The following is a 25,015-nucleotide window of genomic DNA, read 5'->3' on the forward strand; positions in this document are numbered from 1 at the left end:
GGGCTCTGCCATCCCTCTGGTTGGGAAGCCCCCACCTCAGAGCACATCCCCCGGGCCTGGTTGTCTTGATAGCCACATCAAATGTGCAGATCTTGGGTTGGGTCCCCATGTATCCTTTGAGGCCCAGAGGCCTGCCTTCCCTTCCCTAGCACAAGAGACAGCAGAGGGAGGACCTTTTGGGGGCCTCTTGGTTACTTTTCTGCACAGTCAACAACACCTAACTTCATATACCTGGGGGGTGGGGCTGGGGCAAGGCAAAGGAGCCAGGGTTATTACTGAGAAGCCTCTCCCTGGGGCAGCTAGGTGGCATAGTGGATGAAGAACCAACCCTGGAGTCAAGAGGACAGGAGTTCAAATCCAGCCTCAGACACTTAATAATTACCTACCTGTGGGACCTTGGGCAAGTCACTTAACCCCATTGTCTTGCAAAAAAATAAAAAAGAAAAAGAGAAGAGAAGCCTCTCCCTGGAGGAGCACATCCTCTTGGGAAGAGAGAATTTGGGTTCCTGCATGTGGTTGGGATGTCCTCATTCTGGGGCTGCTCTGTTCTGTCCTCTGAGAAGACACCCCTACATCTATCTAATGCTGAGGGAAACTGTAGAGATCAGCTAGTCTGATCTCCTTTTGCAACCAAGGATGCTGAGGCTCAGATTGAAGGGACCCTCTGCCTCTAGATCCAGGGCTCCTGCAGCAGTGGGGACTGATCTCAACCTGGTCTGACAAGCTTCATTTCTCCAGGTTCTTGTGGTCTCCATGGCTGGAAGGAGGCCAGGCTATTGCTTCCCCTCCAGAGCAGGGGTGTCTAGCTCCCTGGGGCTTCCCTTGTCCCCCAGGATTTTGGGCCCCAAGCCGCCAGGCCCCCTGAGCAGCAGGGAGCCGGGGCAGAACATGCCTGCCCAGGTGGCATCAACATCCTTACCCGCTTCCTGTGGGGGCTGATCTCTAGCTTCATGACTGCACACTTATTTAATGTGTTCAGGCGCCTGAGGAGTAAAGACTCATGTTCAGTAAAGCAGGGTGGAGTCAGGCCACCTCCCCACCAGCCCACCTGCCTGCCCCCCAGCAGTGGCCAGGGCTGCCCATGCCACTTCCTGCCCGTCTGTGTCCTGACAAGACCACCATCACTGGGCCCTGTCAAACGGTTTTGCAATGGAAGGCAGAGGTTTAATTGGTGGAAATGGAGAAGTGGCAGGTCCAACTGCCTCTGGCCTTGGCCAGCTGGGCCCAAGGACTCCCTGGAGGCTTGACCATGGCTGATGCAATAGAAGCTCCTCGAGGGCAGGGCCTCTGTGTTCAACACAATACTTAGCGCTGGAAAAGCATGAGTATTTTTTTCATTTACTCATTGACCAATGACTGGGGTCTTTTCCTCTTTCATCCACCAAAAGATCTACAGTTCAGCCCCTTACCCGCCATGGCCTGTCACTGTCTACACCACAATGGGCCCTCCCCCCTTCTCATTTTAGGAGCTGGCGAGCCTGGAACAAATCTGTTTTGGAGGGTCCAGTCCCACTGAGTTATGAGCAGAGGCCAACAGTTTGCTCCTCCCCTCCCTCTACCATGCCCCAAATGCCCACCCAAGAAGAGAAGGGGAATGGACAGGCAGATGCCCTGGTGAGAGCCACCCCCCACCCTGGGTAATAAGCTTCCCAGAGGCCCCATGGGAGGCTGACCTTTCCCCCTCACATTGGGTGAGCCTTTTCAAGGGGTAGGCACCCTTCCCTAGGTGAAGATGTAGTACCGTCCATGCAGGTGAGGGAGCAGCACAATGCCAGCTCCCCCACATGCTTGGTCATTTGGGGGCAGGACTACCTGGTTCTCTGTTAACAAAGACAGCCTGAACAGCCAATCCGACTCCAGGACCTACTTATTATATAACTAGTTCATTAAAAAATGCACTTTGTGACTCTAAGCATTCAAAGCTGAATCCTTTTATTTTAAGGATGCCTTCAGATTTCTCTGTGGTCCCATGGTCCCCATCCTGGGCTCCTCCTTCCTGTGTACAAAGATAGGCCAGACTGACTTTGGGGGCCAACCTTAACTTAATTTTCTTGAAAACAAAATTCCCAAATAAAAGTCCATGGAATGTCATAGAATAACTGGGGCTTTAATGAATCAACTCTGCAATATCCTGGCTAGCTGGTATGCCACCCTGTTAATGACATGGGCCTTCAGACTCACCTTCCCCTAATGGCTTCCAGATGCCCCCCACCTTTTGTGCTTCCTCCACAAGCCTCACCCGAATGCCCCAGTAGGGGCCAGCCTCTGCTATTTGCCCCTCCTGGCTCAGCCTTTATTTATAGGTCCACACAGGAATACCTGAGTGAGGTTGCAGGCTGGCCCAGGCCTCCTTTGATGTCTGGGGACTGATTGATAAGCCTTCCTGGCCCTGAGCAGATTAAAGGCTCCCGGGGTCAGCATCCTGTTTATAGAAGAAAGCCTCAGGCGGGAGAGCAGATAACCCAGGGTGTGCTCCAGAGAGGATTCTCTTCTTCCAGTAAAGAGGGGGGTGGGGGAGCAGGAAAAGAGGAAGAGGGAGAGAGAGGGAGAGAGGGAGAGAGAGAGAGAAAGAAAGAGATGGAAGCAAGAGAAAAGAGGCACTTCTGGGAGCAACCCTGGCCTCGCGAGAACCTGGTGGACAAAGTCAGGGTCCCCAGATGCCCTGGCTCTGGGCCTCAATTAAACAGCTGGCTTGGGAATTCTCTCAAGGGATCTCGGGCTTCCTTTCATGGATCCAGCTTGGGGTGCAAGGCCAGCCTGGAGGGTGAGAACCTGCAGAGTTCTCTGGGACCATTCAGTCATGGCGTCAGGCCTCCAATGGGGCTCTCCACCAGTGATCCCTGAACTTGGGGTGCAGGCAAGGAAGGGGAACAACTGAGAAGGGGAAGCATCAAGCACAATCTACACTCGGAAGAGAAAGACAAAGGTGGAAAGTGGGAAATGGTAGAAATTGGGGCTAGATCAGAAACTTGTACCACACTGCACAATAAACTCAAAATGATGAAAATCTGAAGTCATCATTTCAAAAAAGAATAGAATCAAATCAGGGGCTAGTTCTTTCTAGAAGAGGGGATTTGGGCCATGGGGCGGTACATGGGCTGACAGCTTGGTGGTGTGCTGGTTGGTTTTGATTAACTGTGTCTCCTCCCCTGCTCTTTTATTTGTTTTAAATAAGGGAAAGTGTGCTGTGTAAGGGAGTAGAGGAGGGTCCTAGATGAGGGGATATTAAAACCAAAGATAGAGATTTTATATGGAACTAGGCATGACTACTTTATTTCAATATCCTCATTTTCATAAGGAAAACTGAGGCTAGTGGAATGAATGAAGTCTCCATGGTTGTGGGAAAGTGAGGAAGCCATGGCCCCAGAAATAGGATAACTGTCCCAGAGGAAGGAAATAGGCGCCTTTGCTTATCCCAGGTAAAAAAAGGAGTATTTGGAAGAAACCTTTTTTAAAGGCAGGACTTTGAATGAGCCCAAATGATTCAGCATTCTTCCAAGAAAATATTTTAAGACTCTTACCAACTCTTGGAGTTAAGGCTTCTCAATAACTTAGCAGAAGCCCTCATTTAAAAAAAAATAAGATGGATGTGATTTTCATGATGAGGAGGGGCATGTCCACATGGAAGGGTCAGTGTCAGAGGGACCATTTTGGCTGATTGCAATGTGTGATCCTGAGAATGTCATGGCACCTCTGACGACCCTCCATGTCCATCGATTGTAAGAAAGCTGCCAATCTATGTTGGTAGAGATATTTCCTTACTGTCACCTCCCTCACCCCAACTGCCCATAGGTAAAAGTTGCCAAGAGGCATAATGATCTGAAGAGCTGGCCTTCCCTCTTGGTGCCCCCCCACCCCAAGCTCTGGGGCTAGTGCTGCCTCAGTCCCCTCTCGACCCCTGCTTCCAACTGGGGGAAGTCAAACTTGGCATCAGTGACATCTTAGGCTGCACTACTACAAAAACAGATGCTGCTACAATGAGTCTTTGTGCAAGAGGCCAGGCTAGAATCCACCCCAAGACCCTGACAGATCTGGGGCCTGCATGCTGTCCAAGTGATCCTCCATTACCCAGCTGAAGGAAGCAGGGGTGGTCATACAACTTGGGTCCAAAACATTTTTGTATCAATGCCTGTCATCTCTCTGTGGAAAGCCCAGGTCTCTACCCCTGTGGACCAACTCTTTCCATGGTGCCAGAGGGGGCTGCTCCCTTGGGCCCCAGGTGCATGCCTGGCAGAAGCCCTCCCAGAGCAGACATTCAGAGGCCTCCTGACAACAGCCTCTGTATACAGACCTCCTGGGATGGGGAGCTGACCCTCACCATGAGCCAAAGTCAGCCTTGCTTGCCTCCTATTCAGGGGCCTTACACAGGCCCCTTGGGCCTTGGCTGAAGTCACCACCCACCATCCTGACCAGCTCCATGACAGGACCCAGACCGTGCCCTCCTAGACAATTCCCCAGGCCTTGCCCACAGTGCCCCAGGTGACAATAGCTCTTCTAGCAGCCACATCATCACATTTCATCCTCACACAATCCCATGAGCTGCTTACGTGTGATCTCATTGACAGATGAGGAAACTGAGGCTGAGGGCAGTAGGTCATTTGCCCAAGGTCACAGAAGTGACTGAGGCAGGACCTAGGTCTCTCATGGCTTACAATGGGGCTGCTCTCTTCTCCAGGGACCCACCTCTCCACCTCTGCCACCTCAACACATGCAGAGCAGGTTTCTTTGCTTCTAAGGACGGGGCTCCAAATTCATTCCCATGAGCTGTTATTGGAGCTGCCCTTCATGTTGACCAGTCAGTCAGCTGATCAACTAATGAGCGTTTATCAAGTGTTGAGATCTGCAGACCCAAAAAAGTAGCCCAAAGAGAGCCTGAGCCTCGCCTCTGGGAGCACCCAGGCCTAACGGGGGAGTAACACATCAGCAGCTCCAGGGCACTAGAGCTGGGGTGTTGGGAGCCCCACAAGGGCACCCTTCTCACCCCACTCCAGATTCGATGGGCAGGAGAAACCTAGGATGGAAGGGAAATAGCGTCCTCCCAGCTGCCGCAAAGCTATTATCCAGAGTCATTGTCCAGAGCATTTGAGCCAAACTGGTGGAGGAAGTGTGAGGGACAAAAGGGGGATGCTCTTCTGGGAGCTTCAAAGGCACCACCCTAACTCCTCCTCATCTCGGATACATGCATGGAAGCTTCAGTTCATGCACGGTGGGGCCATGGAGGAAATGTGGGAGCCACGGGGAGAACACGTGGGGTCATGAAGGGTGTGGGGGGCCATAGAGAGAGTGTGGGGGTCACAGGGAGAACGTGGGGTCATGGAAGGAGTATGGGGGCCACAGAGGGAACATGAAGGCCATGGAGAGAATGTGGGGGTTATGAAGGGAATGTGGGAGCCATGGGGAAAAGGTGGGGTCATGGAGGTATGTGGGGGCCATAGAGAGAGTGTTGGGTTCACAGAGAGAATGTGGGGACCATAGAGAGAACATGGGGGTCACAGAGAGAATGTGGGGTCAGAGAGGGCATGTGGGACCATAGAAAGAGTGTGAGGGTCACAGAAAGAACATGAAAGCACAGAATGTGGGGGCCAGGGAGAGAATGTGGGGGTTATGGAGGGAATGCAGAAACAGGCAGGTTCAGAAGAGGGGAGGGTGTGGGGCAAAGAGAAGGAGCTAAGCTTAGGATATGCTGTCTGTAAAATGTCTGTGAGACAGCCACTGGCAGAGGTCCGAGAGAGCAGAGCTGGGCTGACAAGGTCAAGGACGAGGAGGAGGAGGAGGAGGAGGAGACATAAAGGCTGTTGGGGGCCATGAAGAGATCACTAGTAGTCTGGTGCTGGATAGGACCACAGAAGACATCAAGTCTGAGCCCCTGGTTTTACACATGAGGAAATGGATTCCTGAGGCAGAGAGAAAGTGACTGACCCCAGATCACGCAGCTAGCAAGTGGGCATGGCAGGATTTGTACCCAGCTCCTCCTGACTCAAGCCCAGGTTCTATCCATCCCCTATGTTGCTATTGCTGTCTCTCCTGCTGTGGGCCTGCCCCTGCAGTGTGATCCTGCTTCTTCAACTGGAAGAAGCCCCATCATGTAAGCATGAGAGGGGAAGTGTCTTGCCCAGGGTCAGTCTTCTGACCCCAGAGCTCCTCTTCCCCCCATTGCTTAGCCTGAGGAGTCCCCCGATCTCACACTCTTTCCTCCCTCCCCCCATGGTTCACAGTTACTCTGGGGCCCCTCAACAGCAGCACGCCAAGCCTCTGGAAGGGGGCCCCCCTTCCTAGCCTATCTGTACCTCAAGTATTGGAACGAAGGAAAGGCCCTCCCCCACCCCCTTGCTGCTGTGAACAGATCCTGGTGACCTCTCTGGTCTGCCCCCCTCCCTCCCTTGAGCCTTAGTTTGGCAGGAGGGAAGAACTTCAGGGCCCCAGGTGGAGGCTGGGCAGGAAGCAGCCAGTTTGTACAAAGCAGTAGATGCAGCCCTAGGCCTGGATGTCTCTGAACACAGACTCAAACGAGAAGCAGCCTGGTTGGGAGAGCCAAGCCCTGAGGAGCAGGACAAGATATCCCCCACCCCCGCCCAATGCCCTAATTCCTGCCTCTCTCTGAGGAGGAAGCTGACCATGGCTCCCACTTACCGGTACAACGCCTCGATGGAGTCTCGATCCAAGAAGTCATGTTCTCTCTTGACAACCGTGATGTCAATGGGAAACAGGAGATCTGGGGGGAACAAGAGATGAACCTTTGTGAAAGTGGTTGGCACACACTGGGAGAGCCCACCAGGCTGAAGGCAGCTGCCCAAGTCACTGTCCTCCCCCAAGACTATCAGGTCAGATGGGGATCCTTGAGGGAGCAGACACTCTGGAGAGTGGGGGAGCTCCAAACCATACTGGAGAGCAGGATAGGGGATGTGTGTGTGAGAGAAACAGAGGAAAAAAGAGAGACAGAGAAAGAGACAGAGACAGAGACAAAGAGATAGAGACAGAGAGAGAGGAGAGAGGAGAGAGACAGAGACAGAGACAGAGAGAAAGAAAGAGAGAGAGAAAGACAGAGAGAGAGAGAGAGAGAGAGACAGAGAGGGGAGGGAGAACAAGTATACACAATGTATTTTGTCTTTGTTGACCCCAGGAAACAAAAAAGCCAAGCTCCAACCGCCAGCAGAGACCAGAGAAAGTGAACTGACTTTCATCCAGCGGCCGGCAGCCGGACCCTGGTGAGGGGTGGGGGTTCCAAAAAGGCAATTTTAAGCCCAAGGTTTTCCTGTGGAAATAAAGGATGAGATGGAAAGAAAGTCACAGGAGAACAAATACCAGCAGCTCCTGAGGAATCTAAGGTTCTGTGTTCAAGTCCCACCCTTGATACAGACCACCTGAACCACTTTGGAGCAGTCACTTAAGCGCCTTGGGACTCAGTCCTCAGTTTCCCTATTTGTAGAATAATGGGGTCAGGAACAGACTAAACTCAAAAATCCCTTCCAGCAAATAAAAAGAATGATGATAGTCACTAACATTTATATAGTTAGCACTTACTATATACCAGGCCTAAACATAATAATTATCTTATTTGATAGTCAGGATGACCCTGGGAGGTAGGTACTAGTAATCAATCTATTTTACAGATGAGGAAACTAAGGTGGGCAGAAGTAAAGTGACTTGTCTAGCGCCAAACACACTAGTGAATATCTCAGATCTTCCTGACTTCAGGTCTCCAGAGTGAAGACCCTTGCCATGCCACCCAGGAAGCTGCCAGACACAAGGCCCTCTGCTGCTTCTCTACCTCAATCATTTCCAAACACCATTCCACAGAAATGGGATATAAAATGGCGGAGGCAGTTGGTCAATCTGGGAACCCTGAGCAGGTGAAACCAAGCTCATCATGGGAAGTGGGAAGATGCTGTGTCCCGGGGAGGTGGCCTTCATTTTAGAGACATGAAGGCAGGTACAAGGGCATCAGTAGCCCAGTCACCCTGGTGAACATTTCCTGAGCCCCCGTAGGCGGAGTGATTGGTAAAAGGGCAAATAAGGGAAAAGACCAAGGTGGCAGAGCCCAAGCAGAAGCTGGAACCCAGCCTGTTGGCCACTGAGGCACTAGCAGGTGACAACAATGACCACTCTTCAAGTAAGAAATGCCTCCAGACACAGGCCTCCAAGGGAGCTGGTCTAGAAGCGGGAAGGGCAGAAGCATTCCCAGGAGCAGCCAAGTCTGTGACTTGGGATCCCCGATGCCAATGTGGGTTGGCACCTCTGGTTCTGAAGAGAGGGGCCTGAAGCACAGCCATGAGTGACTTGTCTGGAACCAGCCAAGAGGGCCAAGCACTGAGCAGAACCCATGTCTCCCTGGCCTGTTGGCCCGCTCTCTGTCCACCAGAATGGGTGGCTTCTTAGGTTCTTTCTAATGAGGAGGAAATAATGATAATACACTGACTGTCTAAGAAAAGCAGAGCCCTGGGCTCCCTCCCCACTCACCTTCATACAGCTGTGCATACTGAGGGAAGCCAGCTGCCCGCAGCCAGTCACAAGCTTCTTTGGCCTCAATTTCTGGAGGGGAACAGATAGGGTGCCTGGTTAGCCAGCCATTCATGAACCCCCTGGTCCCCTGCACCTAAGTGAACAGCATGACAAGCACCTGACAGATTGTGGATCAAAACCCCTCGGTGAGCCCCCCACCAAGCATATCGTGGGTTATCACTGGGGAAACTGAGGTTTTCTTTTTTCCTTGCCCAAAGCCCCAGGCTAGGCCACAGCTGAACCATAATTAGGAGGAGATGACTCTTGATCTGGTCTCTTCTCTCCTGGGAGAGCCTGTGCAATTAGGAGCCAGGGGTTGAAACAGATAAATAAGAGATGGCATGTCAGGGAGGCGCAAACTAGGCATGGCTGTAGAGTACACCCTTAGGTTTCCTGGACATCAGCTCTACACATAATTCTAGTTAAATTATTAGGGAGAGGGTGGTTGGAGAGAAGAAAGGACCACCAGGCCTTGCTGTCCACCCTGTCACTGCCCCCCCGGGGGCCACCAGGACTTGCTGTCCACCCCATCACTGCCCTCTGGGACCACCAGGCCCTGCTGTCCATGCTGTCACTGACCCCCAGACCACCAGGCCTTGCTGTCCACACTATCACTGCCCTCTGGGGCCATTAGGTCCATCCTGCTCCCATCACTGTCCTCTGACTCACTGAGGTCACGGAAGGCTCTTGGGCTTTGTCCTACATCTGTCCTTCCCAATTTGAGGGTGAGCATTTTTGGTGCAAGGTTAACCTCCTTTTTTCTGTTGGCACCCTAAGGATAATTAGCACTTAGTACTTTTCAGTTAGGAATTCATTCATTTAATTCAATTTACACACAGCTCCCTAATAAACTGATCATGATGAACATCGATTTTTGTGGGACCTATACCTGTAATGGGAAGATGAAGCCCCTTAGGTGATGGGCAAAGGCTCTGCCCTGATAAGGGCCCCTTAAAAGTTTTGGTTTTTATGTGAAATCGGTCATTTCCCACTGTTCCCCAGGCCCCATCAGTCCGAGTGATCCTGGAAGGACTCAGGAGGGGTGGGTGTGCACAGCAAGCATGGGAAGAGGGTCCTGTTGGAAGCCATTCCCCAAAGGACCAGAAAAGGCCTTTGGATTCTAAAAATACAATGGGGGCACAATGAAGCCTTTATTCCTGGCTTTCCTCAAGCAAACAGCTTGCAAATGTGTTAAGGAGGAAACAGGAAATTTTTATTGGAAACAGCTTTATTTGCTGGTCTGTTACCCCATGTAACTGAGCACAATTAGGTAAAGAACAGGAGACCCTTTTGTGCAAGCCCAAGAGCTACTGGCGCCATTTTTTAGCCATGGGTGCCATGATAAATCGGTGCCAGGAGAGAATGGCCTCAGAGCTCTACCACTTCCCCAAGCCATTCATCAGAAGTGAAACCCATTTCCAACATCCATCCCACTCCTGTTCCTATCAGGCCTTGGCCCACTTGTCAGACCTCCAGAGAACACCCTGGGAAAACCTGCCCCTTCACGTTCAACTCATTTGTTCGTTCATTCATTCAACAAGCACTTGATATAGTCAAGGAATTATGCTAAGCACTGAGGATGTAAAGAGAAACCAAAGGGGGTGGCTAGGTACCGCAGTGGAGAGAGCAGCAGCCCTGGAGTCAGGAATGCCTGAGTTCAAATTCAGCCTCAGACACTTAATAATTACCTAGCTGCGTAAGCCTTGGGCAAGCCACTTAACCCCATTGCCTTAAATAAAAAAATAGTTAAAAAAAAAGAAGCCGAAGAAGAATCATTCCTGCCCTTGAGGCCCTTCCTGGAGATAGGGGTAACATTTAATCAGATAGTAGAGAGCACCTGCACTGGAGAGCTCTCCCTAGGTTGGGTGTAGGCACCTGTTTATTCTATCACCCAAAGAAGAGTCCCCAAAACATCAAAGACCTCAGCTACACCCCTTGGCCTCAGTCAAGGATGGGGGCTTCTGAGTTGACAATGTGGGATTCACAATAAACTGCTCTGCTCTCCTCTGGTGCCCAAGTAGATGCGAAAAGACCTAGACTAGGAGAACCCTCTGATGACATCCTCTAGGAAGACAGAAGAAGCAATATCATTGCCAAGAGGAATGATAAAATGACTCGGGAAAGGGCTGTCCCCATGCTGGGAAGGCCAAGTTAAAGCCTTGCTGGTGACGGTGGTAGTGGATGGTTTTGATCTACAAAGGACCAAGGCTTCCTTGGGGCACCATGGAGAACCACCCATCCACAGTAATCCACTTTGTTCCACTTCTTTGGGTGACACTCCCCTATCCTTCCCCATGCCCCTTAGAGTTACCATTCTCCAAACCCTCCCTGGTACTGAAAGTTGAACCACCCTTCCCTGGTCCATTCCATTCAGCATAATAATCAACCAGGTTTCACTGTGCCCACTCATCAACAAACAGTGGGGCCAGGTCCCAGGTTGGGCTGAGGAAGCTGGCAGGAGCTGCCACCAAAATCAAGACTGTCTTTCCCGAAAGACCTAGAACTCAAGACTTCAGAAGAAAAAACAACCTAGTGATAGTAAGTTTGGCTTTTCTACTTTGTAAAAATTACTCTAAGCCAATGTCTCCTCATTCCTCCAGCATTCTCACAGTGATACACTCCCCCCACCACCACCACCAAGAAGCCTGGAAGAATGCAAACAAATGGATGCAAAGTAAAGGCAGAGGAACCAGGAAAACACGGCCATGGAGAGGGGAAGGAACTGGCAAAGCAGCTGGGGGATTGGAGACATCAGACATGGGAGATGAGGAGACACCCCCTCGGCCAGCAGTGAGGCTGCGGCTAATGGCAGGTAAAATTCTGCTGGACTTTTTTCTTCTTTATTAAAAGAGAAGGTTCATTAGGAGGAAGCAGCAGTAGCATTACTCATTTAGCATTACTTGCTAAACCCTTGACAAATATGATCTCATTAAACATAAGGACACTCCTGGGAGGAAGGGGCTAACGTGCTCTCCATTGTACAGTTGAGGAAACTGAGGCAGGCAGGGGTGAAATGACCTGCTCAGGGTAACTCTCTATGGTGGACTTGAACTGGGGTCTTCCGAACTCCAGGCCCAGCACTGCAACACCTGGCTGCCTAGAGGTGGGGGGGAGGACAAAGTGGGAAATGAGGAGTGTTTACAAAGGATTGATAGAAATTATTTTTCCAAAGAAAGTCTGTTCCATGTAATCTACATATAGATTCCTATGTGAACAAGAGGCCTGCTCTTATCTTTGATAAGAGCAAGGGACCTTGGGGTGTGGCCCATGAGGTGGGGGAGGGGGTTTCCTTATCATCTTATTTCAGGATCACTCCTCTTTCCCCCAAAGCCTCAGTAGAATCATCCCCAACTCCCTGGCAGACCCCAGATTTCCTGTCCCTCTCCCATGACCCACCCCACTCTCATCTCCCCATCTCTCTCTTCTCCCACAATCCTCCACACCATGGCTCACTTTCCTCATCACCAGGGTGACTGTTCCCACCCCAGAGGTAAAGAAGATGAGGCTCATAGAGGAAGGTGAAGAGTTAGTCCCCAATGGGCTGAGTGAACCCGGATAAAGTTGAGCCCTCTCACTCCTCCTCTGGTGCCTCCCTGGCTGCTCGGTAAGCAAGCCAAGGCACAGAAAGCTTGGCTGGTTTGCCTTGGGTCCCACAGTGGCATGAGGGGGTAAGGTGGTGAATCCAGGCTTTCTGACTGTGCTTACCTATTCTCCTGCTCTTTTCTTTGTGGGACCTAGAGAAAACACTAAAGAGGCTCTCCTTTGCCTCTGTTTTGTTCAAGTGTAGCCAAAGCCAAGCTGTTCTCCTTATCTGAGGTTATGCCTATTTAGGGAGGGGTTCATGAAGTCTCTTGGCTAAAGCAGGAGCCAAACAGGTGACCTCTGATCTAACCCCACTGGTGTCAGGGTCCCCAGCTCCTCCTCTGCTGACTCCAGGGAGGGGGTTGGCATGTAGAGCCACATATCTGCAGGGGGCAAGGGTTTCATTTTCAAGATGTGCAAGGAATTGATCCACATTTAGGAGAATAAATTTCTTCCCAATTATAATATTATATATATATATATATGTGTGTGTGTATATACTTTCCAAAATAAATGTTTCCCAACTGACAAACTCGTCAAAGGATATAAATTGGCAATTTTCAAAGGAAGAAATCCAAGTTATCAGCAGTCATATAAAAAAATACCCCAAATCACTAATAATAAAGCATCTCTGCAGTTCTATCTATCAGACCAGCCAAGATGACCAAAGAGGAAAATGACCCATATGGGCTGTGCTGAGCGGGTCCCGTATCTCTAGGAAGCTATCTGGAACTATGTTCCCCAAAGTTACTACACTGTGCTTCCCCTTTCATCCAGTAATACCTCGAGAAGGTCTCTATTCCAAAGAGGATCAAAGAAAGAAAAAGTTCTCTAGGTACAACAACATTTATAGCACCTCTTTGTGGGGTGGCAAAGCATGGGAAACTGAGGGGCCACCCAAGAACTAGGGAAGGGACTGAATGAGTTGTGGTGTAGGATTGTGACAGAACACTACTGTGTTGGAAGAAAGGAGGGGGAGGATTTCAGAACAACCTGGAAGACTTCTATGAACTGATGCAGAGGGAAATAAGAACCAGAAGACTTCAAACACTAATGAGAACTCTGGTCAGGGCCACACCGGCTCAAATGGAAATTGTTCCTTGTGGGCAGCAAACTTACTCAGAAAACCACAAATTAATTTTTATAATCTCTTGTTAAATCCCTCCCAATGGATGACTTTTCCATCTGCTTCAATGGATGTTGGGCATATCTGAACTAAGAAACCAGACACCTGATGGTGAATCTTCCTTTCCACCTCCTGACTGTCAGGGATGGACTCAGCTGCTCCCCAATGTCGGGGCTGGATTTGTCTGATCTGTATCCTTGTCACCAAGGGTTTTGCTTTTCAATGGCTGGGTGAAAGAAAGAAAACAAGATTTTTAATGAAAAATAAATCTAATGAGGGGATTGGACTCAGCAAATAGGGGAATAACAAGATATTAACCTGGAAGACCGGGTCCAACAGAGAGGCTTTCAGTGTAGAAATTTGGTCTTCTGGTCACTAGGGAGTCATTGGAAGTTTCTAGACCAGGGAAACACATGGGCAGAGCATGCTGGGATTTTTCTGAGAGGTTTTTCTAAAGACCTTTCTGACCTGGCTTTGGAATACTCTGAGGGTTCTGGTTTTTGTGGAGCCTGGGTGGAGGGGGATAAACCTGCCCAGCCACTGTGAGTTGCTCCCTGGGAAGCACACATGCTCCTTTTTGGCAGAGAAACCCTAGGGGCAGAGCAAGTCCTGGAGAAGACTGGGTCCTAAGGACAGGACATTATGGATGGCAGAGGAGAGAAGGGCCTTCTGAAAGCTGAACTAATGGAAATATTGAAAGAATTCAACCCAGGGAGTGATCAGGAAAACTACAACATGGCTGAAGCTGCCCATGGGAGACCCTACCCTAGTCTCCAGGAGTCACAACGTTTGCCAGGCCACCCATGCCAATGTTCCAAGCAAGGCACTGAACCAATGGTGTTTTTGGGATGCTAGGAAGGGTTAGCCACTTGCTATCTGGAAGTATTCTTTCTACTCTTGGTCCACGCCTCATCCAGTGGATGACCTTGGACCAATCCCAATCTGCTGCCCAAACCTTTGGCTTCCTCTGGAGTTCTAGACCACCTAGGTCAAGTTCTCCCAAGAGGTGCTGTTGGGAAATGGGGAACAAAATGCACCAAGTTGAGTCAATGAATATTTATCAAGCAGGTCCTACTAAGTAAGTGAGTACCCTTCCTGCTCAAGAGCAGGCTGAAGGATGCCAGACACTGATCTGATTCCCAGTTGTCTCTTTAACCCCGAGGTCGCACCCATCCTTCACCCAAGAGCCTAAATCTAGGACACCCTGTTAGGCATCTAGCCTCATTCCTTTGCCAATGGATAAAATGAGGCACAGAAGGGCAGCAATGTACTCAGGGTCATAGACTACAGCAAGATTTGGACCCCGGTGTTCCTAAGCCCAGTTCTCCCTCCACTAAGTTGTATTTTCTATTTATGTCTGTTTTCACATATTTCCAATAAAAAGTGAGTTCCTTGAAAAGGGGGGGGTGGAGCCAAGATGGCGACATGAAGGGATCCAGTCTTAGGAGCTCTCTGACAAAAACTCATCAACTAAGGACTCTAAACTTTCGAGAGACAGAACCCAGAGACCCAGTGAGGCAGTTCTCCTACTCAAGGTAACCTGGAAAAGAGCAGAAAGGCTCTTTCCCCCGGGGGGTCGGAGGAGCGGCCTGCCAGAGCCAAAGAACTTCAGCCTCCCGGAGGCAGCCCCAGGGTGCTGGGAGCCGAGGCTCACAGCAGTGGGGGAGTCTCCTGAGCTGCACCCCGGGGAACACCAGCACAAAGTGGGGGAACAGCGGGGGACCTCTGCCAGAGCAAGCACGTGGAGCCCAGCCCTCAGGGCACACAGCCAGCAGCTTGGTCTTTCAGCAGCCCAAATCCAGGAAACAGAAGTTGGTAAGCAGGAGCCCCCAGGGCATGAGCCCATTGAGCTGAGGGAGGGGAGTGAAGAGAGAGAGACTGTGGAGCTCTGTCCTCTGCCTCTGGAACAGGACTCTGGGGCTCTGACCACATTCAGATCCTGATCCCAGTCTAGGCCCCCCCACCTCGGCCCTGTGGCAGAGCGGGGAGCTTATGTTCATTCACAGACCAGGAGGGAGGACAGAACCTCACACACTGAGACCCTTGTGGGAGTGTCCCTAAAGCTCAGGAAGCACCCCCAAAAAACAGGCTTAGGCTGGGAAAATGAACAAGCAAAGAAATAAGAGGAAGACCATTGAGAAATATTTTGCAAATGAGCCCAAGAAGGATCAAAATACTCAGTCTGAAGATGAGGAAGCACAAGCTCCTACATCTAAAGACTCCAAGAAAAACAGAAATTGGGCTCAGACTATGATAGAGCTCAAAAAAGACTTTGAAAATCAAATGAGGGAGTTGGAAGAAAAACTGGGAAAAGAAAGGAGAGAGATGCAGGAAAAACATGAAAATGAAGTCAGCAGCTTAGTCAAGGAAATCCAAAAAAATGCTGAAGAAAATAGCATGCTAAAAAACAGCTTAGGTCAAATGGATAAAACAGTTCAAAAAGTTATTGAGGAGAAGAATGCTTTAAAAAGCAAACTTGGCCAGTTGGAAAAAGAGATAAGAAAACTCTCTGAGGAGAATAAATCCTTCAGACAAAGAATAGAATTCAGGGAGACTGATGAATTTACCAGAAATCAGGAATTAATACTTCAAAACCAAAAAAATGAAAAATTAGAAGAAAATGTGAAACATCTCATTGAAAAAACAACTGATATGGAAAACAGACTTAGGAAAGATAATTTGAAAATTATTGGAATACCTGAAAGTCATGATCAGGAAAAGAGCCTTGACATCATTTTCAAAGAATTACTACAGGAAAATTGCCCTGATATTCTAGAAGCGGAGGGCAAAATAGAAATGGAGAGAATCCACCAATCCCCCAGAGAAAGAGATCCCAAAAAACCAACCCCTAGGAATATTATAGCCAAGTTCCAGAACTCCCAAGTCAAAGAGAAAATATTACAAGCAGCCAGAAGGACACAGTTCAAATATCGTGGAGCTGCAGTCAGGATCACACAGGACTTAGCAGCAACTACATTGGAGGCTTGTAGGGCTTGGAATACAATATACTGGAAGGCAAAAGAGCTTAGAATGCAGCCAAGAATGAACTACCCAGCAAGGCTGAATGTCCTCTTCCAGGGAAAAAGATGGACTTTCAATGAACCAGGGGAATTTCAAATGTTCCTTTTGGAATGGCCAGAGCTGAACAGAAGGTTTGATCTTCAGATACAGGACTCAGGTGAAGCATGGAGATTGGAGGAGAAGGGGGAAATATGAGGGACTTAATGAGGATGAACTGCATGCACAGAAAAATGATACTGATAATATTCATATGAACCATCTCAGTTAATAGAGCAGGTAGAGGGAGCTTTTATAGTTGAAGCACAGGAGAAAGCTGAATTTGAAGATAAAATATGGTGTAAAAATGGAGTCAATAGGAAAAAAAGGGAAATGGAAAGGGAGAAAGAAAAAGGAGAGGGGGAATAGTCCAAGATATTTCACATAATATTTTTTTATTACAATGAGCTATTGCAATGATATGGAAGGGGGGAGGCAAGGAGGAATGAGGGAACCTTTGCTCTCATCAGAGATGGCTAGGAGAGGAAACAGCAAATATACTCAATGGGGTATAGACATCTGGAGTAAGAAGGAGGGGGGAGCAGGGGGAAGGGGTGGGGATGTGAATAAAGGAGGAGAGGATGGACCATGGGGGGGACAGTGTTCAGATACAACACATTTTCTTTTTTACTTCTTACAAGGGGCTGGGATTGGAAGGCCTGCCCAGGACCTCTATTAGAGCCAGGTGGATTCTGGGCCTAAGGGGTAGTATGGGGACTCAGGGCTTCTTGGCCCCAGGACCAGGGATCTGTCTGCTGTGCCACTCAGCAACCCTACAGAAGAGCCAGAGTGAAAGGAGAGAGAAAATATAGTACACGGTAGTGGAGAAATAAGAAAGGAGGGAGTTGCGATCAGCAATGGCAACACTGGAAAAATATGGAAGTAACTTTTGTGATGGACTTATCATAAAGAATGTGATCCACTCACGACAGAGTTGATGGTGTTGGAACAAAGACTGAAGCACATTTTTTGTTATTATTATTTGGGGGAGGGTGCAGGGCAAGTGGGGCTGGGTGGTCTGCCTGGAGCCACATAACAGAATGATTTTTGGGTGTCTGAGGCCGGATTTGGACCCAGGTGCTTCTGGCTCAAGGGCCAATGCTCTGTCTGCCACCCAGCCACCCCTACTATTATTACTATTTTATTTTATTTTGGGTCTTTTTTTTTCTTTCTTCTTTTTGGTTTTTGCAGGGCAGTGGGGATTGGGTGGCTTGCATGTCACATGGCTGGGTGATTATTGGGTTTACGAGGCTGGATATGGACTCGGGGGCTCGTGGCTCCAGGGCTGGTGCTTCATCCATTGCGCCACCTGGCCATACCTACAATTATTACTATAATTTTTTTTTAAATTTTAATTTTTTTCTCTCCCCTTTACTTTTTTGCCCAAGCAAGTCTATCTATATTCATGGGGGGAGGGGTATTTTGTTTACTTGTAAACAAGTATCTTTTATTAATGTAAAAAAATTTGTATGAAACGAGAATAAAAAAACATTAAAAAAGGGAAAAAAACAAAAAAAAAAGAAAAGAGGGACGATTTCATTTCTGCCTTATCTCCCCCGCTGGGCACAGTGTGTGGCCCATGATGGCCCTATGTGAGAAGGGAGGCATGGGGAAGACCAGCCCAAGCCGATCCACAGATTTCCTGGGAATAGAAGAGAATGGGATGGAAATCAACTCAGCTCCAAAACCTCTTTAGGTGGCCCAGCTAAGTGGAAACTGACTTTTCCCCCCCGAAAGCTCAGGGACCCCAGTGCAGTGCAGCTGCAGACTGCTCACTGCTCTTGGGGAGGTGAGGGCTCTTCCTCTGCGGGACTGACTGACTCCAGAATCCGGGAGGACAGGAAGTACAGGCCATGGGTGGGGAGAATTTATGTCCCATTCACATCCTTTGTCTAGGGAGTCTCCCACAAGTCCCAGTGAGAAGGCCAGTCGAGTTGGTGCTGGGTAGCCAAGGCTCCAGAGACAGCCTCCAAAGCTACTGAAAGGAATTATTCAGAGCACCTCAAGTTAGATTAAAATCCTGTCCCTGAAACTTCCCTTGGCTAAGTTCCTTCCCCTTCCCAAACCTGTCTCAGTTTCCTTATCTGTAAAGGGAAAATAATGGACCAAGTGACTTGAGTGGTCCTTTGGGCTAGACATCTATGGTACTGTGACCCTTCACCCAGGGATTTCAGGGGGGAAGCATTAAAGAGTCGGCAGTGGGCCCAAAGAGTTGGGACATGGGAGACCTGTTACCTGCCCACTAGAGGCTCCCACCAAGGAGAGAGAGAGAGAGAGAGAGAGAGAGAGAGAGAGAGAGAGAGAGAGAGAGAGTAACCCCTCTGGGCCTCAATCTCCCCACGTCACCTGAGGGGTTGGGACAACAACTTGCCAAGGCCAAACCCAGCTGGCTCGGATTTCTCCCCAGATAACCTCCACCTCCAGCCTTAATTCTAGAGCGGGCCTATCTTAGCAAACTCCCCCCAAAGGAAATGATGCTCGGTACACAAACAGGGCAGACAATAAGAGGCCTTCCTTCCATGGGAAGCTCAGGGCAAAAGTCCAAGCCCCAGCCTCTCCTGCTTCCCACCAGGAGCTGGACCTCCTGAGTGAGATCCAGAAGTCAGAGCCCCTAGTCAGTAAGATGTGCACATGGGGACTCCCGCTCAGCAGAAGCAGGGCAAGACTGCCTCCTGGGGGGGAAGGACACCCCTTCTAACCCCTTAGGAGATGTGGGGAGAAACCTGGGAGGGTGACTCAGGCTGAGAGTCCTGAGCAGGAGCCAACCACCAGTCACTCAAGGCTCACCCAAGCCACCCAACCAAGGGATAGTGGGGGCTCTTTGGGATGATCAAATGGCTACTAAGTATAAAAAGAATTGATACTGGTAAGGAGAAACAGCTAGCTAGATTTTCCATAAAGTTTAAATTTGCAAAACATTTAAGGATGTGATCTTGGGGCAGCTAAGTGGTGCAGGGGACAGAGTGCTGGCCCTGGAGCTGGAGGACCCGAGTTCAAATTTGAATTCAGACACTCGATACTTAGATACTTACTAGCTGTGTGATCTTGGGCAAGTCACTTAATCTCATGCTCCCCCAAAAAATATTTAAGTAGATTTCATTTCATCTGGACAATAATTCAGGGAGATAGGGAGCAATTAAAGAAATGGTCTGGGGTCACACCACCAACAGATGGAGACAATCTTGCGAGAAGAGAGGGGGGCACATTCTCCATCAACCCTCCCCCCAATTATCCACTAGTCTTTCCCTGATCTGAGTCCCCCCACATTGGTCTTCCCTTCCCCCTCACACCGGGGGAGAAAGGCTGGGCACTCTGACAGCTGGGGTGGGGGGAGAGCTGTTCATCGGGGGCTTTGGGGATGAGAAACCCTCCTTCCCCATCTGTCCATGGAGGAATCTTTCCTGCCCTTATCCCAGGTATTCTTGGTGCTGCTCTGGATAAGAGGCCTTAGCAAATGAGGCAACCTAGGAGAAATGTTTCTGCAAACCCCAAAATGCTCTATCCAATAGTGTTGTTATCCCACCTTCAGTCCCTACCAAAGAAGATTAAAGCAAAGTTGGAGATCAGCCTCCCTGCCTCCTGAGCATCCTCTCCCCAAACCCTCTTTGACTCAACCACAGGAATTTACAAAAGTCAACAGGCAGAGTCTCAAAGAGCCTTGCCGCGGCAACTTGAATTCCCCCAACCCAGCTAGGTGGCCCACTGGACAAGGAATGAGACTGGCTGTCAGGGAGACCTGAGTTCAAATCCTGCCATAAATACAGAGTAGCTGTATTTGTATCTAGGCAACCTCCTGAATAGTCTCCCACTTGCTTTAAAGTGCTATATAGCAGCTTGGTTATCATAATTCTCACTAGAAATGTGGGGGACCCTGAGTCATGGACCCTCTCAGAAAGGGAAGGGGTTCTAGGATCGAGAGCTATAAGAAATAAGGGCCCCAGAGGTCATCTGCACTGTTGTTTCATTTGGCAGTTAAAGAAACTGAGTCCCAGAGGAAGGAAGTGACCCAGTGGTGGGAGGTGTGTGTGGGGGGAACAAGCATTTAAGTAGCTCCCAGGCCCACCACCAGCAGATGCCAGTTATCTCCTTTGTCTGAGGCAGCATTTGAAACTAGGTCTTTCAGACTCAGAGTCCCGCCTATGGCCTCATGGATCAGAGAGTTTGCAGGGGAAACCAAGTCTCAGAGACTTGGGACACTCCAATCCCAGATCACCTCTGCCACTCTTTTGGAACATGTGTCCCATTAAACAAGGACAAACACATCGGTAGAGTGGGCCTAAAATGAGTCTGTTATGTGTACAAACAAGGGCCAGACCTCCAGGCCTCCAGGCTTCCCCGCACCAGACAGCCAAGAATCCTCACAAGTGGTCCTGCAGCCTCTGCTTGGACTGCCCCTTCCACACTGGAACTTCTGGGAAATTCTTCCACAAAACAAAGCTCCCTTCGACCCCTCCCCCTTTCCCCAGACCAAGAAGAACAAGTCCAGTTGCTCCTCCCTTCACAGGCAGCCCCCCAGCTCCTCCTTCCCCCCAGTAACAGGTCTCCTTAAGGAAAGGCTAGCCTACCAACTTGGTCTTAGCCTTCAGGGACTCTCATGAGGAGCCTTGTCCCAGTCCCTTGGTGAAGCTAAAGAGAGCCAAGGTGACACCCGCAGGAAAGCCAAGGAGGTGCCCCCAGAAAAGCCAAGGTGGCACCCCCCAAGGAAAGTCAAGGTCCTGCCTGCCAAGCAGCCAATGGACTTGCAAGCTCTGGGCTCAATGCTGGCTTTGAAATTCAAATCCTGGCCCACTGAGGCAGCCTGGGAGGAGGACTCTGGGGCTGTCTCCCACTCCCTCTCAGTGTCCCCATGCTACCCTGGCCCCTGCCATCCATCCATGGCCCTCCCCCAGCACCCTGAAACGGAGAGAGCCTCAGCCCCCACTCCTGGCAGAGCCAGGGGCACCCTGGGAGGCAGTCCAGGAGACATCAAAGGTTGGCCTAGGGCTCCCCAACAGTCAGCAAGAGCTACCCATGGCCTCAACCCTTTGGGTCCATTCAATGGGGGGGACACCCCTCTCTATCTGTCCAGCGCCCCCCCCAGGAGCCTGCTGTGGCCCATCCTTCCCGTAGGACTTGGGGGGGAGGGGAGAGAGGGTCTCACTAGGTACACTTGGGGGAGCCCAAGGGCTTGCCAGCACCCTGGCCCTTCCTTAGCGTGGCGGCTCGGAGTCCCCCCTTCTCTTGGGAGAGCTAACGGAACGGCTGGGGGTGCTCCCCGCCGAGGCCCCCAGATGCGTCTGTCCCCCATCCCGGCGGGTGGGTCCTGGTGAGGGGGGTGCGGTCCACCCGGAGGCCCTAGGCCGGCGGGGGGGGGGGCAGTCCGGCTCAGACACTTCCAGTTGGGCGCATCAGCCTCCCCCTCCCGCCTCTCCCCCAACACTGGGACAGCCTCGGGCGGGGGGGGGGGCAGGGAAGGAGAGATGGAGCAGAGCTAGAAGCCACCCCGAAAGCCCTGGGTCCCGTTCCAGCGGGGGGGGGGGGGGGGGGGGGGCCCACCGCCCCGCCCAGCCCCACCCCACCCCACCCCACCCCACCCTGGGCTCCAGGCCCCCTCCAGGGCTGGGTGGGGGAGGGGGCGGTTTCTGCCCCCCCCCGCCCCCCCCCCCCGCCCTCCCCGCTCCTTTGGCCTCGGGGCGCTGCTTACGCGTGACGATCATGGTGTCCGGGGCGGGCGGCGGCCTGGGCCCGCACATGGGGCCCCGCGGGGGCAGCCGCTGCCGGGGAGCCGGGCCGGGGCCGGGGGCTGTGGGGAGAGGGAGCCGCGGCCGGCCCAGCCCCAGAGCCGCCCGCACACTGGCCGGGGCGGCCTCCGGGGGCCGCCCCCAGGTCCCGGGCCCGCCCCCGGCCCGCCCCCGCCGCGCCCCTCCCCGGGGCCCGGCCCGGCTCCGGAGGACCTGGGACAGCGCGGGGCGGATCCCCGGCCAGGCGCAGACCCTCCCCCCTCCCCGGGCCTCGACCGGAGCGCCCCCTCCTCTCCCCCGGTGCTGAGGCACCTGGGGGCTACCGGTAGCCGCGGATCAGCAGCCCCCCGCCCCGAGGTTCGGGGCGGCCTCCCTTTGCTGGGGCTCCCCGGGGCCTGGCAGCCGGAGGCCTTCACTAGTGCGTCCGTGGAGGCCGCGGCCCCCAGCCCGGCAAGTTGCCTCAGTAAGACCCGGCCTCCTGGCTCTCTCGCCACCTCCCTCGGTCCCTGGACATTCAGCCTGTCGGGCCCCTTCTCACATCCTGGCCTCACGCGCCCCACGGGCAGCCATGCCAGCTTCGCCCTTCTGATACCAGTAACCACGAAGACTCGGGGCAGACCGGGATTTTGGGAAAGCCCTTCGGACAGATCAGGTGGTGGGGTCGCAGCCAGAGCTCAGCCCAGGACTCCTGACCCACTCCGGCGGCCACCTCTGGCAGGCTCCCCGCGAGCCCTTGGCAGACTCTGGCTGCCCTCCCTCCCACAGCCTGGCTTCAACTAGACGCTCCTCAGACCCTCTTGTTCTCAAGACAAGGGAGATAGATCGCCACCCCCCCCCCCATTAGCCAGTCAGAGACCTCTGTCCCTGGTCAGGCCACTGAAGCCTCCATGCTGGATGGCTCCTCTTTTCTGGGATCCCCTAATCACATCTTTAACAACGTGATTCAGCTTTGGTTCCGGAATCAAAATCAAAGTGACTTCATGCAGACTTACTATGGAAACCAAGGCAGTTGGCTCTTTCCTCATTCTATTGTCCCCCTTCCATTCTCCAAAATATCTGCACCTTCTTTCCCCATCGTCCCCCCTCACTCTTCTTCCTCCATCCTGTCTCTTGCCTCTTCCCCTCTGCCCTGGCCCCCTGGAGTAGGTCCCACATTTCAGCTCTCACCTTCTCTCCAATCCATCCTCTCCAGAGAGGGCAAATAAAAGCCCAAGTCTGATCCCATCACTCCCTCACTGTTCACAAAGCTCCAATGATGCCCTTTTGCTTCCAGAAGAAAATATCTCTGCCTTTTCCAAAGCCCTTCTCAGTGGGAATGAACCAAACCAATTTCACACTGGTCCCATTCAAAAACTCTGGGCTCTGACCCAACTCTTCTACTACCCATCCCCTAGCCTTGTTGATTCCTCTGGCTGGGTGGTGCAATGGATAGAGCACCAGCCCTGGAGTCAGGAGGACCTGAGTTCAAATTTGATCTCACACACTGGATACTTATAGTCTTCTGAATCCAAATCTGGACAAGAGACCCAGATGACTCCAAAGGAGAAAGTGAGGCTGAGGACTGCATAACCCCTCTCCCTCTCATTCAATTCATTTCTTTTTTTCCCCTAGGTTTTTGCAACGCAATGGGGTTAAGTGACTTGCCTTAGGTCACACAGCTAGGTAATTATTAAGTGTCTGAGGTTAGATTTGAACTCAGGTCCTGCTGACTCCTGGACCGGTGCTCTATACATTGTGCCACCTAGCCACCCCAATTCATTTCTTTGAGAACGAAGGTCAATCATCATTATCATCAGTCTCCCACCTTCGTGCATCCCTGTTCTTTGAACCTGGAAAACATACCTGTCTCAACCCTAGGAAGCCTCTTAGCATCCTGCATGTTTTTCAGGTGTCCCATCAACAAAGCCTCCCCACATCCCCTAGTTATTGGGATTATTTTCCTCCTCAAAATTCCTGGGCAGTTTTCTCTCAGGGTACATGTCACATCCTCCCTCCTCCTCTTCCTTCTCCTCCTTCAGTACAGTTGCAATGCCAAGGGGTGCTTTTCAGGGCTATTCCTCTTAGCCCAGGGTTGACAGAAGGCTCTCCTCTCTGGCTCCCTTGGCTTTTCAGTCCTTGTCATCTCCAAGCAGGAGGCTGAAGAGGTGTGGCTGCTGTTGTCCAACACAGCTTTCCTGGTTCAGAGCCAGGGGACCCTACTTTACTCAGGTCAGAGAGTCATGTTCCCAGTTTCTGACTGCATGTGGAGGAGGCTGGAATGTATACAGGGCTCTGGGCCAACTTGATTTTCTCCTGTGTACTCTTCATAACGATCAAGCTATCCAAGAATCAGACCCTTGCTCAAGTGGGAAATGTTTCATTGGCATCTTCTGACCTTTCCCTTTGTCCTTTGTCTCCCTACTTTCAGTTTTACTGAAGTGCAAGTGGGAACAATACCCCTTTACAAGCATCTATAACCATCCATCCATCATTCATCCTTCCATCCATTTATCCATCCATCCATCCATCCATCCATCTGCCTGTCTCTTAGGTGTTTAGGTAGCAAAATATAGAGAGTATAAGTCTGGAATCAGGAAGATCTGAATTCAAATTTGCTTCAGTGTATTGATCATTTGATCATAGTAACAGAGAATGATACCAGACAGACTATATGGTCTGTCTGTACCCACAAAAGGTCAAGAGATCTGGAGGAAGGTCACCCCCTTTTTTGGATGGAATTCTAGGGAGGATTTTCAGGAAGATACAGATATGAATTGCATGTGATTAGAAATTCTAGATATGCTTAGATAGACACAGAAGAGGTCAGAGACAAGGAAGCTAAAAACTGTCCTTGAAAATAGTTCTTTAAATAGTCTCTAAAGTAGAGACTCTAGAGAGTACAAACTGAGGCAAATCTGCCTGGGGTTTGTTTTAAACTGCAAAGCAGTGAGTGTTTACACTGTTTTTAAACAGCTCACACTCAGGTTTCTTCCTCTCCTTCTCTCTCCACCCCCACCCTCACCCCCTAGGAGGGTGTGCAGACACCCTACTA

General features: G+C 51.0%; 1 protein-coding gene across 5 annotated transcripts in view; it reads right to left on the reverse strand.

The window, feature by feature from the left end:
• The window catches only part of DLC1 (DLC1 Rho GTPase activating protein), a 221,154-nt gene that overhangs the window by 20,388 nt on the left and 175,751 nt on the right, over positions 1-25,015 (reverse strand). For 3 of the 5 annotated variants that reach the window (XM_074228165.1, XM_074228166.1, XM_074228164.1), the window contains 3 exons: positions 8,458-8,529; positions 6,631-6,712; positions 920-983 (listed from right to left, as the gene is read on the reverse strand). In XM_074228165.1, the coding sequence (XP_074084266.1) occupies positions 920-983; positions 6,631-6,712; positions 8,458-8,529 (218 nt within the window). Of the gene's footprint in view, positions 1-919; positions 984-6,630; positions 6,713-8,457; positions 8,530-8,617; positions 15,763-21,947; positions 22,030-25,015 lie in introns of those variants that run through there. The other 2 variants (XM_074228168.1, XM_074228167.1) reach the window with 2 other exon arrangements.

This window comes from Macrotis lagotis, chromosome 3 (assembly GCF_037893015.1).
Source record: "Macrotis lagotis isolate mMagLag1 chromosome 3, bilby.v1.9.chrom.fasta, whole genome shotgun sequence".
NCBI classification, from domain to species: domain Eukaryota; kingdom Metazoa; phylum Chordata; class Mammalia; order Peramelemorphia; family Peramelidae; genus Macrotis; species Macrotis lagotis.